This window comes from Monodon monoceros, unplaced genomic scaffold (genome assembly GCF_005190385.1).
Source record: "Monodon monoceros isolate NGI ecotype Baffin Bay Population unplaced genomic scaffold, NGI_Narwhal_1 Super_Scaffold_9, whole genome shotgun sequence".
NCBI classification, from domain to species: Eukaryota; Metazoa; Chordata; class Mammalia; order Artiodactyla; family Monodontidae; genus Monodon; species Monodon monoceros.
This window is the reverse complement of record NW_021703786.1, coordinates 21,970,246-21,982,834: the sequence shown is the minus strand read 5'-3', so window position 1 is coordinate 21,982,834 and position 12,589 is coordinate 21,970,246. Positions and strand designations below refer to the sequence as shown.

General features: G+C 54.9%; 1 protein-coding gene across 2 annotated transcripts in view; it reads right to left on the bottom strand.

The window, feature by feature from the left end:
* Positions 1-12,589, bottom strand: part of MRC2 (mannose receptor C type 2) — a 54,246-nt gene that overhangs the window by 17,857 nt on the left and 23,800 nt on the right. For both annotated transcript variants that reach the window (XM_029211556.1, XM_029211555.1), the window contains exons 2-6: positions 3,879-4,280; positions 2,996-3,169; positions 2,662-2,826; positions 2,384-2,497; positions 1,728-1,874 (exon numbers count right to left, since the gene is read on the bottom strand). In XM_029211556.1, the coding sequence (XP_029067389.1) occupies positions 1,728-1,874; positions 2,384-2,497; positions 2,662-2,826; positions 2,996-3,169; positions 3,879-4,280 (1,002 nt within the window). The remainder of the gene's footprint in view (positions 1-1,727; positions 1,875-2,383; positions 2,498-2,661; positions 2,827-2,995; positions 3,170-3,878; positions 4,281-12,589) is intronic.

Sequence of the window (12,589 nt, the reverse complement as noted above, 5' to 3'; positions counted from 1 at the left end):
CACTGAGCTAAGACCCAAGACTGCCTCCTTGGACAGAAGAGTTTAGTGGGTGTGCAGACCCAAGGGCTGTAGGAAGAAGGGAGTTTAGGAAGTGAGGACGCTTTGGGGGCATGATGGCGCCTGCCTCTAAAATGACACGCTTTGAGTGATGAGTCCCAGGAGGCAGAACCACCCAAGAAACTGCTTAGAAAATACACCTCGTGCAGAGGGATGTGAGCCAGGATGAAAGAGGAAATCCACGGCTAGAGACATACCTGCAGGTCCGTGAGGCCCCAGAGGAGAACTCCCCACAGCAGCCACTCTGGGCAGATCCAGGGGACGGAGGACTTGGTGAGGGGCCAGTCCCGATGGGGGCCACAGAGAGGCCTGCCCACACCGGCCCTGTGGCCCTCCTTTCAGAAAGGGAAGCCCTGGAACTGATGCCTGCCCCAGGCTCCCCCTGAGCTGGAGGTGAGGTGCCCTAGATGTGGGTGCCAATGTTTGAAACCTTTGCTCCTGACCCCCGAGGGGGTGAGGAGGGACAGTGGTGGCCAGTGACCCTGAATCAACCTTTGGCAACACTTCAATGGTCAGAAGCAGAAGTTTTGCTCTGTAAGCTCTTACTTTCTGTTTTGTGGATTATTTTCTGGTTTTGCTGTATTTTCCGTGTACAAATCCCGTCTTCACCCCATGTCTACTGGACTCCTGCAGTAGCCCCTCCAACCTAAGGAGACGCTCCTTTAAGCCAGGCCAGGTCTCCAGCCTTAAAGCAACCCTGCAATGGGGTTGAGCTTATCCTCAATTTGCACCTCTGAGACTAAGCTGCCGACCCAAGGCCACACCCCAAAGCAGTACCGGCCTCTAGAGCTATCTCGGTGAATCACAAACGTGAACCAGGCACTCCCTGCCTTAAAAGTCTGCAAAGGCTCCCACAGCCTACCCGGCCCCACCCAGATTTCACCCAGAAGCCAAGATCCTTCAGGAACTGGCTGCAACCTGCCTTTCTGAACCGTCTTGTTCCCATGCCCTCTAATCCAGTACTTTTCAAACTGTACCTGCACATGAATCGCCTAAGGATCTTGGGAAATGCAGGTTCTAATTCAATTAATTGGTGGTGGGGGGGGGTGCACCTGAGATTCTACATTTATAACATCACCCGGGAAGGTGACGCTGTGCTGCTGGACGGCGGACCACACTTTAAGTAGTTAGCGCCTATACTCTAACCCTTAGTTAGGGAGCAATACTCCCCGCCCTTAAAGCTGCTGTGAACTTCCAGGCCTCCGTGCCTTTGCACCTGCAGTCCCCTCTGCCAGGAATGCCCTTCCCTCACACCTCTTTATGCCTTTTTAAACTTACGCTCAACTTGAAAGGCCCAAATCCAATGTCACTTCCAGGAAACCTTCTTTAAGTCTCTGGAGCTTAATCAATTTCTTCTCTAGGCCTCTCTGATATTTATTATGCATGTGTTTTATAATAGCACATAACTCAGGATATTCCAATTGAATGTTGAGGTGTCTGTCACCTCCAGCAGGCTGTGGCCACCACGAGGACACGGTGAGTCCGGAGGCATTGACACTGTGCTCAACGAACGTTCCCGGAACGAATTAATGGCACATTTCAGTTTGTTCAGACTTCAGCTGAACCATTAAAGAATAGAGAGGATCAGAGCCCCCTGTGCTGGGAGGCTGAGCCGCCGGCAGCTGCGGCCCTGACGAGCCCCACCCACGCCCCCCGGCTGTCAGGCTCACCGGGAGGCGGGGGCTCGGCGGCCGTGGCATTGGGCTTCTTCTTGCAGACGTAGGGCAGCGCGATGCTGCAGTCGCGGTTCTGCCAGCCGCCCGACGACTCCGTGCGGATCACCCCGCAATTCTCCTCGCTCGGGTTGTCCGGCTGATCTGTGGGGAGGGCAGGGCGCCAGCGCCCCAGGCGAGAGAAACTCACCCCCTGGCCCGGGAGCCCTACCCCGAACCTCGTGCTCCCTCGGGAGACCTGAGCCCGCTCAGATGCCCAGCGCCCCGCTTCGGCCCTCCTGCTGCCTCACCTGGGCCCACGTGGTCCTGGTGCCTCTGCGCAGCAACCCGTTCCAGCCCCGCCCGCCCGCCTGCCCGCCCACCCTGGCCAGGCTGCTGGTGCGCTCGGTGCCCCGGTGCCCGCGGCTGAAGGGGTGCGTGGAGAATAAGATCCAGTCCCCCTCCCAGGCCCTGTGTCCCGAGGAAGGGGCATCGGTTCCTAATTCAGACAACACACGCCATGGACCAGTGGCGCCCAGTCCAGAAGGGAGTGGAAATCTGCCCCCACCCTCACTGCTCTCCTTGAGTAGGGTACCAGCGAAGGAGTAAATAAGAGACCAAGTGCCTGTGCGGAGGTCCCCTGGCCTCCCTGCGCCCCAAACCCCGCGCCTCACCACTCTCCCAGTTGAGGTACTTGAGAGGCGAGTTGTCCGACCACTGCCAGCCTCCGCTGGTGTCCAGGTCGTTAAGGCCAATCCACAGTGTGGAGCTATAGCCAGTCAGCAGCCCTGACAGCAAGATGGCGACAGTGAGGAAGGGGTCGCCCCATCCCTGGCCCTCCACCCTCTGCCCCACCACCAGCATCCTTACCCCCGCCAGCAGAAAGGGCTCAGGGCCCTCCAAAGGCGGGGCAGGTCTCAGGCGCCTGCCCCCCGCCCTGCCCCAGCCTCACCATTGATGTAGGTCTGCTCATGGATCTCCGTGATGCTCAGCAGATCCGCCCCCTGTTGCTCACAGCTGGCCCAGGCCTCCCTCCAGGACAGCGTGGACTGGAAGTTAAACTGATAGCAGCTGTCCGTCAGCTGGTCCTTGTCCCAGAAGGTCTCACAGTCGTTACCTGCCACCACGATAGCCGAATGTGGGTCCCTCCAGGAGTGCAGTGACCCCACACAGGCTGCCCCGTGCTACGAGGAGAGGCCACTTCCCCACTCTACCCTACAAGTTCCGCCACCCGCACGCGCCCCCCAGGGCCAGCCTCCCGCCAGCCCCGCCCGCTCCACTCTCACTCTTGATGGGGCAGAAGCCCCAGCGCTCGTCCTTGCCGTAGTCCTGGGTGGTGGCGCACCACAGGTGCCCGTCCTCGCGGCCTGTGCTGGTGCAGCCGTGGAACCACTGGTTGTCATACTTGAAGGGGATGGTGCACGGCTTCCCGTGGGAGTTGCCCTGGATGGTGTAGACCTCTGCAGGAGAAGGGAGCCAAGACCTTGGCATCTGGACCCCAGAGGCTGCCTATCCCTCAGACAAAAACCCTCTATAACCCTGGGAGCCGGGGTGGGCAGGGGTCAGCAGAGAGTGGGAGGGGCAGTGGCACCAGACTGTGGCTTTAACGCTCCCTCTGCCGTCAGGTCAGCCCAGGAGCCTGGGAGAGGGCCTACTGCTCATCCCATAGGGCTGGGAAGGGGGCCCCGCAGTGCCCCTTAATGCCTGTCCAAAATCCAGCTGGCCCTCACGCCAAATTCTATCTTGGAACTCCCAGAAAAGGACCCTTAGGATGAAGCTGCCCACCAGGAAAGGCCCCCCTCACTGCGTGACTCTGGTTCCTGTTCACCCCTGCAAAATGGGGATCAAGACACCTGTGGAGGATTACCCTGGGGTCTCCCCGGAAGAGTGGGCCTGGGGGAAGGGATTTCTCATTTGATTTTACGTTATACACTGTTGTACTGTCTGAGGTCTTTACAAGAGTGTATTAACTTTGTAACTTTTTAAAAAGCAAATTATATGCTTTGAAGTTCATTTTCTCAATTATTCCAAAATGCTTCCCATTGCAATGAAAGAGGTGACTGCCAGAGGTCTGCGGAGGCCAAGGTTTTGTCACCCCAGCATCTGCCCTTGTGGCTCTAGGCCCCGGACGCGAGGAGCCCCAGCCCTGCCCTGCCAGCAGCCTCTCACCATAGTAGGGCCGAGCACACAGATCCTCATCGCTGCCATAGATGCGCCACTGGCCACTGCGGGTCTGGTCGCCGCGCTCAGGGGTGCCAGCCTTGGACGTGTTGCTGGAACGGCCCCCCAGGAGCAGGGACAGCTGGTCACCCAGTGTGCGACAGTGCCAGCGAAGATTCAGTGCCTCCCGGTCACACTCGTACATGCCCAGGGAGGCGGTGGTGTTGGTGCCCGGCCAGCCTGTGCCCAGGCACTGCATGGTGCCCAGGTTGAAGAGCCGGTTTCGGGAGACCCACTTCCAGCGCTGGGCAGGAAGGCTGGCATTGCAGGCTGGGGAGACTCGGACTTGCCCACCTTGGGTCTCCAGGCAGCCCTGCAGTCCATGGCTGAAGATGAGGAAGACGTTGGGTTCTGGAAGGGAAGGCAGGACACGAGGCCATCACAGGGGTCTCCTGGCCGCCCTTGATGGCCAGGCCGCCTGCAGACACTGACCGTGATCCTGGTGCTGGGTTGTGAGCCTTCTCTCATATGATAAATCACTCAGCCTTCACTACTGGCCCTTTGGGTGTTGGCAAGAGGCACTGCTGTCCCCCTGTGCCCAGTCAAGGCAGAGCCTAGGCGACCAGCCTCTGTTCTAGCCCCATGCCACCTGAAGGTAGGACTCAGCCTTCCGTCCCACCCCTCTAAAGCAAACCCAACTCCATATGGCAAGTTGGGAACTGTTTACTTTTCTGAAGATCTTACGAGGACGGTGAAGGTGTTCACGTCACACACCACGCTGCAACCTTTATCCCAACCTCTGTTACGTAGCGCTGTTTTTCCGCCAGAGTTCTCCAGCCTGGAGTCGTTTTGTCTCACTCTCCCCTCCTGCTCCTCAGATGCAGTGGCTCCATCTTTTCCTCTCATTTAGAATCTTCCCAAACCACTCACCACACCCGCCCCCAGCAAAACCCAACCATTCATGTCCCATAACCATCTCACTCCTTAGATTTTAGACAGAGCTTAGCTCTCTGGCTTCCCCAATCCTGCATCTTCTCACCCATCACCTCACTGAGCAGACACTCTATGAAAGACATTGAAATCCAACCTGCCCCCAGCATACCTACTTTACAGATGAAGAAATCAAGACTTAAATTTAGAGGAGGTAGATCAATGGTTGCCTGGGGCTGGGTTGGGGTGATGGGAATGGGGAGTGACTGGGGAAAGGTACAGCGTTTCTTTGGGGGGTGATGAAAATGTGCTAAAATTAGATTGTCATGATAGTTGCACAATTCTGTGAACATACTAAAACCCAATTAAAGGCACATTTTAAATGGGTGAGTTTTACAATATGTGAATTGTATCTCAAAGCTGTGATTACATCTTAAAGTGTTTGAGAGAGAGAGAGAAAGGGAGAGAGAAAGGACGAAATTGACGTGAGTTTGAGCTGTGACGTGACCCACTCATGGTACCGAACAGCCAGCGAGCGAACCCAGGTCTCTGTGACGCCCACGTTCCACCGCCTCCTTCTTGTTCCTTAGCTGCCGCTTAGTACATGACACACACGCAGCACATCTCAGTCTCCAGAGCACGTCTGCATCCACTGGCCCTTCAGGATTCTTTTCATGCCTTGAAAGCGTGAGTCTGACTGCTAGGGTTCAAATCTCTGCTCTGCCACTTAATGTGTGAGTTGGGCACGCTGCTTGGTTTCCTCATCGTGAGACTACTGTAAACGTTGAATGAGATAAGACACGTAAAGTGTCTGGAGCAGGGTCTAGCACACAGTACGAGCACCATAAATGTTGATGACGATGGTTCCATTTTATAGGCAAAGTATTTGACTAGGGGGAGTAGAGCAATTTGACCAGAGTCACAAGGCTGAAATTTGGCCCCAGTCTTCCGAGTCCAAATCCCAGACCTTTCTGTTCCACCATGCTGGCCTTCGCATTCCTCTATAAGTCATTCTTCATGGCCAGGCAGCATGATCTTTTAAAGATGTAAATAAGTTGTAAAAAAAATTTTTTTAAATAATATTGGAGTGTTGAAGGTCATAAAGAAAACAGCAATAACTTCAATAACATAATAATTTTTTCATGGCATGAAAAATGCCATAAAAAATCAAAATTCAAGTGACAAAAATATGTGTAACTTACTAGAGGCAAATAGTTTATTGCCTAAAATGAAGAGCTTTTATAAAAAATACAGTAAATTACGAGTAAAATGGCACCAAGGTAGTAGAAAATGAATAAAAGTATACACAGCTAAAAAAAAAAAAAGAAGAAATGCAATTGGTTCTTAAATATTTGAAATGACAGCCTCTCTCATAGTAAAAGAAAAGCAATATAAGTCAGATTAGTCTCTCTCCTGCCTTCAAAGGCAATTCATCATTCTGCAAATAAAATTCATACTACTTACTATGAGCCACGAGACCCTACATGTTCTGGTCCTGCCTACCAGTCTGATCTCATATGATACTACTGTCCCTTGCTCAAGTCAAGGACCTCCTTGCCCCTTCTTGAACAGGCCTCTTTCCTGCCTCAGGGCCTTTGCACTGCTCCCTCTCTGCCTGGCATTTCACATTTCAAAAAAAGTCACATCTTTAGAGAGGCCCTCCCTGATCTCCCAATCTAAAGTGGTAACCACAGTTATTCTCTAGCATAATTCTCTTCACAGCATTTATCGTTATCTGGTATTTTTTCCAACATCTGGGTTATCTGTGAGTCTGGGCCTACTGACTATTTTTTCTGTTGATTATGTGTCACTTTTTCCTGCTGCCTGCATGTCTAGTAATTTTTATTACATACTGGATATAGTGGATAATGTTACAGGGAGTCTGGAGTTTTTTTTGGCATATTGGACTTGTAGATGACATGTTACAGGGAGTCGGGATTGTTTATCTTCCTAAAAAGAATGTTGAGTTTTGTTGTGGCAGGCAGTTCAGTTACTGGTGGATCATCTTGATCCCGGAGAGGCTTTGGTTTTACGTTTTGCTAGGGTGGGGTTGTTCAGTCTTTGAGTGTGGCCCTTAGCCTTGGGTTTAATCATAGATGAGGCCTTCTAGAGTTTTCAAAGAAAACCTTAGGCAATTACTCAGCTCCTCTAACTTGGTGGAGCTTGAATTCCAAACTCTTGTTTCCTCAGCACCAGGCGGGAACTGCAAGCTCTTCCTCCCAGCTGCTGTTTCTTGCTGGGTTCCTTAAAGCTTCACTCTGCCCACGCACAGTTTACAAGCTGCCAAGGATTTGAGGAGAATTTGTAGGAGGACGTCTCCTGCCTTTCCAGGATTTTCCCTCTTGATTTTTAGCTCTTCTGGTAGCCCCACACTCTGACCAGTAAAGATGATTGAGCTCCTCAGCCTGGGCAGGGCTCTCAGGAGGAAAAGCTGCTGAAGTGAACCACTCGCTCATGAGCCTCTTCTCTTTCAAGGACTGTTTCCTCCCCAGCATCTGTCTGGTTTTGATTGCTCTCAAACCACTGTATTTTATATTTTGTCCTTAGTCGATAAGGACTCTTGGCCAGAGAATTAGACTAATACAAGCTAACCTGCCATTTCCAGAACCAGAGCTCATGATCTGACGTGGTTTTGTTTATTTTCTGTCTCCCCTCTTGTTCAGAAGCTTCCAAGGACTTCATCTTCACACTATATTCCCCAGTACCTATAACTCTGCCCAACACACGGTAATACTTAATAACGAATGAATGAATGAATTTCATGCCTAAATAACAATCACAACCAACCCGTCTAACTTTCTGCTCCTTGTCCCGGCTGCCAAATTCATTTTCCTAAAACAGAGCGCCCACATCTCCTGTCGCTGCGTGTTTGAAACTCCACGGTGGGAAGGCCAGTGGGGAGGGACACTGGTCACTCTATTCTCTGACAACACCAGGATGGGGGTCCTCTCGGGGCAAGACACGGGCGACTTCTTAAAGGACCAACGAGGGCGACTGCCACAGCTAATCCTCCCCCGCTGCCCTCACCCCAACCCTCCCTTCCGGCCCCCCTCCAGGAACCATGAACTGGCCCAGGACTTGATCCAGGCCTGTCTGAGCGTTTGATTGGATCGGGCATTTGATTCTCAGAAACTCCACTCCAGCGAGGAGAGTCAGTAATAACAGAAAGTGGCCCTTGGCAGGGGGTAGGGAGAGGGCGTGGGACCGGAAAAGTAGTGCTTGCTTTTATAGGCGCTCTTGGAGATGGGGCTGGACATGCAGCTCAAAACGTCACAGGAGCCCACAGCAGCCCAGGGGGACAGTATCTCCCCTTCCTCCCTGACCAGAAAACCCACGCATGGTCTACATCAAGCCGTAACAAATGGCAAATGCAGGGTCTGAAAGAGGCCCGTGGGGTCGGGAGACGCCACCTTCTCACCTCTCGGCAGATGAGGAAACTGAGGCCCAGAGAGCAGGATGCCCAATCGCAGTACCTTTCAAGGCCTCCGTTTCCTCCTCTGTCACATGGATCACTGCTGCAAGTCCCCTCCTCACTCAGCTGTCCTAGGTTCTGGGTTCAAATCCACATATCTACCTGGAGCGCCTGCTATGTGCACGGTATGTCCCAGGCAACGCGGGCAACACGAGGAAACACACAGCACCATCCTAGTTAGAGAACAGGGGGTTTGGACGCAGCAGGACATGAGGGCAAACGAGCCCTTCAAGTCCAGGTGTCTGGGGGTGGCGGAGAGAGCTGAGTCTTCAGAGTCTGAAGTCACTGAGGATCCGCAGGAGGCAGAAGGTGAGGAATGCGGGTCACAGAAGTGCCTTGGCGGCAGCAAATGAGAAAAGGATAAGGAATTTGGGAGCGGCGGGGAGGCTGAGGGCAATTCTCAGCGGTGGAACCCAGGGGCTTTGCTAAGCGGGGGGCTGCGGGGCTCTAGGGAGAGCATTTTCCGCTCAGAGTCGAGGGGCGGGAGGAAGGAAGCTGTTTCTCCAGGGGCCAATGGAAGCAGAGATGAAGCCCAGCCTTGGCCGAGCTGGAAATGCTCAGGCGAGAGGGAAGGGAACCAGGCATTTTGAGAACTGCCTCTGTGTGCTTTGCATCCACGGTCTCCGCGGGCGCACAGGAAGCGGCAGAGGGAGCTCAAAGCGCGGAGGCCTGATGCCCCCCACCTCCCAAGAAGGTCCCCTCCAGCCTCACCCAGCCCCCTAGCCTCACTCCACTCACTTGGGGAGCCTCAGGTGGCAATGCAGGGAGTGGGAGTGGCCCCCGCTAGGACCTCGGTAGGGTCCTCAGCAAGGACAAAGATGACCCCTTGTATCTGGATGGCAACCACACCGACACCACAACACCAGGCACCCAGTTGTGGGCCACAATGCACTTGTTCAGGGAGTGAATGAATGAATGAGGCCAGGGAGGGAACTGTGCATCGAAAACCAACTGCACGTCATTCATTCATTTGTTCAACAAATATTCCCTGAGATTCTCACAGGTGGCAGGCAGGGTGCCAGGCACAGAGGGTGTAAGGATGAGCCACCCAGATACAACCCAGCCCCTGTCACCATACGGGCTGGCGGGAGCCAGGCTCTGCGTGGAACATACGGAGACGATAACGGAATCCCTGACCTCGTGGAGCTGCCCATAGTCTCTGGTCTTTGTTTTTGTCTACCTAGCAAACTTCCCACCCTCTTCCCCTTATTATTTATAAAGTATTTTCCTGCATCTCTAGCTATGTGAGTGGGCACGAGGCTCACTACTGGCCAATAATCATGTCCATCCCCCTGGCTACAGTGATTGGCACTTAAACAGGGCTGATCAGAGTCCTCTCCTGGAGCCCTGACGTCTCCTCTCTCTGTTCACGTGGCTAAACTGGGGCTGCCAACGGCCACGTTTCCACCATGAGGAAAAGATCTTTCTGTTGTAAGCAAGGAAGAAGATAATATGGAAAGAGACGCAGAGCTGAGAGATGGAAGGAGAGGAAGTGACTCCTTGTGGTGCAGAATGTCCAGCCCCAGCCCCAGCCCCTGGGGTCCTGCGGCTCTTCCTCCGCAATGTGCATCACTCAGGATCATTTGCAGCCACATCCCTTTCTCTTTTTTGCTGAGCTGGTTTGCGTCGCGCTTTTGTCCTTGTAACCAAAGAATCCTGATAAACACACAACCCTAGGTCCATGGACCAGTCTGGAACATTGGTCCATGCTCCTTACTCCCCTGGAGGCATTGTTCCAGAGTCCCCTCTGACCGTCAGACCAATGATGAGCTTCTTGGGCCAGTGGCTGCCTCTGGGCCACGTCAGAGGAGGTGCTTGGAGGCTGGACCCACCGCATCCTCTCCATCGCGTCTCCAGCTGCTTCCCCAGAGACTTTCTCATTCATGACAATGACAAGCATTTACAAAACACTGAACTGGATACTACAGGGAAATTAAGGATGTGGCTTCTGCCCTCAAGATGTTTACAGCGAAGCTGGAGATGCAGAACTCACAAAGCAATCCATGAAAAAGTTACAAGCAACACATCAACAAGTGCGCAAAACAGTCAGATCTAATTTATACCACATGGTTGGGGGTAAATGGATAGAAATGGATTTCCCAGGTAACTGAAGGAATCTTTCTGGTGTGGAGTCCATACTTCCTTGCTTCTCAGACATCCAGGGCATCACCCTGGAAATTTATTCCCGTGCTCAGAGGTAACTGGGTTTTAAAGATATCTGCCCTACACTGAGTAACCCCACCTCCTCCCTCCGGGTTGAGGGTCACTGTGGCCTCCTTTCCTTTCCCGTCTGCTGTAAGGTACACACAATGTGCTGGTCCTGAGGCTGAGTGCAGAGGCTCACAACTGTCTGTTTCTCAGCAGCAAACCTCTCAGCTGTCCCTGCAGCTTCCAGGACTCAGCCCAGCAGCAGAGGCAGCCAGAGGTCTGACCTCCGATGAGACGGCTGTTCCCCATCACAAGCTGAAGACATCACGCTGAAGGAAGCGGAGGGGAAGTTCACTCGAGCACAGTGCCTGGCACACAGCAGGCTCTCCACAAATATCTACTGAACGAGGGACACGTCAAACAAAACCCTGAAAGGCGCAAGCAGAGACAAGGACACGGAGGGTGTTCCAAGTTCGGGGAATGGCAGAGTCAAAGACTGGGGACCCAGCGAACAGCCTGGCTCAGCTCCTAGAGAGCTGGGGACCAGGGACCAGCTGGCGAGCCTGGGGGGAGCTGACCATATTTGGTCCCAGAGGGCGCAGCAGGGCGGCCTCCAGCCGCTGAGTCTCTCCCCGCACCACCCGCCCCCAACCCCGCCCGTCTCCCCCTTTGGCACCCCTCCCTAGGCCACGCAGAGGCCAGGGGTCATCCCAGGGAGAGCCACAGGCCGCCCGCAGGGCTGCCAGCCAAAAGGAGCAGCTGTTTTCAATGAGTCACTTGGCCCTGAGGCCAGGCCTGGAAATGTCCGAGTCAGCAGAAGCGGCCGGCTCCGCCCTGCAGAGGGGCCAACCCTGGGGACCAGGCATCCTACCCTGCGCCACCCTCTGCTAGAGGCTGTGTCCATGTCCCTGCACGCACACTGGACCTGGGGGGGGGGGCGGCAGGGCATTCCTTCCATGGAGGGCAGGGGAGTCACACGCCTTCGAGGCCCAATACTCTGCCCAACCGTGCAGCATCCCCACCAAAATCCTGAGCTAGTCTGGGCTCCCCCTCTACCGTCCACCCTCCAGGCTCTTCCTACTCTCCGGCCTCCTCCCCAGCAGCCCTTCCACTCCAGCCAGGCCAAACTGCTGGTCCATTACAGAGCATGGGACAAAACCGAACACACACAGCCCCAAGGAGGCTCCGCGGCTGTCCCACGCACGCTTGTGTGCAGTGTCTCTCTCAATCTCTCCAGCAGCGGTCAACCTCCTCTAGAGACACTCTTCTCCCCCCTTAAAATGTCTGTGTTGCACGATGTGACATGCTGTGTCCTAGGATGTTAAAGCAAACTCTGGCAGAGAATGGGTTAAGAGATGGGCTTGTCACCTAATACATGCAAGAGGATGGTGTGAAGGGGGGATGGGAATTCCGGTAAATTCCGAAAGGCAGCTTTCTCCCTCCCATGGCTCTGCCTGGGTCCCCCAGGTGGTGCCGGCTGAGGGGAGCTGGCCCCTGGGGCTCTCGGAGACGCAAATCCTCACCCGCCCTGACCTTCCCCCCGTGGCGATTTAAGAGTGTTTGATCTCATGCCCTGCTGTCTTTTGTCTTCTCAGACTAAAGCATCACGATATTTTCGACCTGTCCTTTCCCAGGCCCCATCTTGTACGAAGGCTAGGAAGGGCGGGGGATGCCGAGCCCCATATCGCCTCTAACCTCTGGGGGGACCCGGCACCCCTCTGCTCACGGGCAGCTCCCGCAGCCTCGCTCCCCTGCCTGGTCCCCACGTCTCTTTCTCTACTGGAGCATCCCAAGGGCGGGCCCACCTTGACCCCATCCTCCCTCACGCCCGTCTCCAGGACCCGAGGTGCTGGGCCCAGCCCGTCCTCGGAGTTGCGGGTCTTCGTGGCCGCTGCGCCCCCCACCTAGGCCGTGCGCCCTCCTTCCGCGATGCGCCCCCATCTCCGCGGCGCGGCGCGGCCCGGGGCCTTTGGGCGCAGACCCCTCCCCCAGCCCCGCCGCGGCCACGAGGTCCGCCAGGCTCCCCAGCCCAGCTCTGCGAACCCCAGGTCGGCGGCCTCCGGCGCCGTCTGCTAGCCCGCAGCCAAAATAAACAGCCCAAAGCCACTTCCTTCCCCGGGGGGCAACTTTCACAACAAGGGCCGGCTCCGGTCTTGGCAGGAAGTGGCCT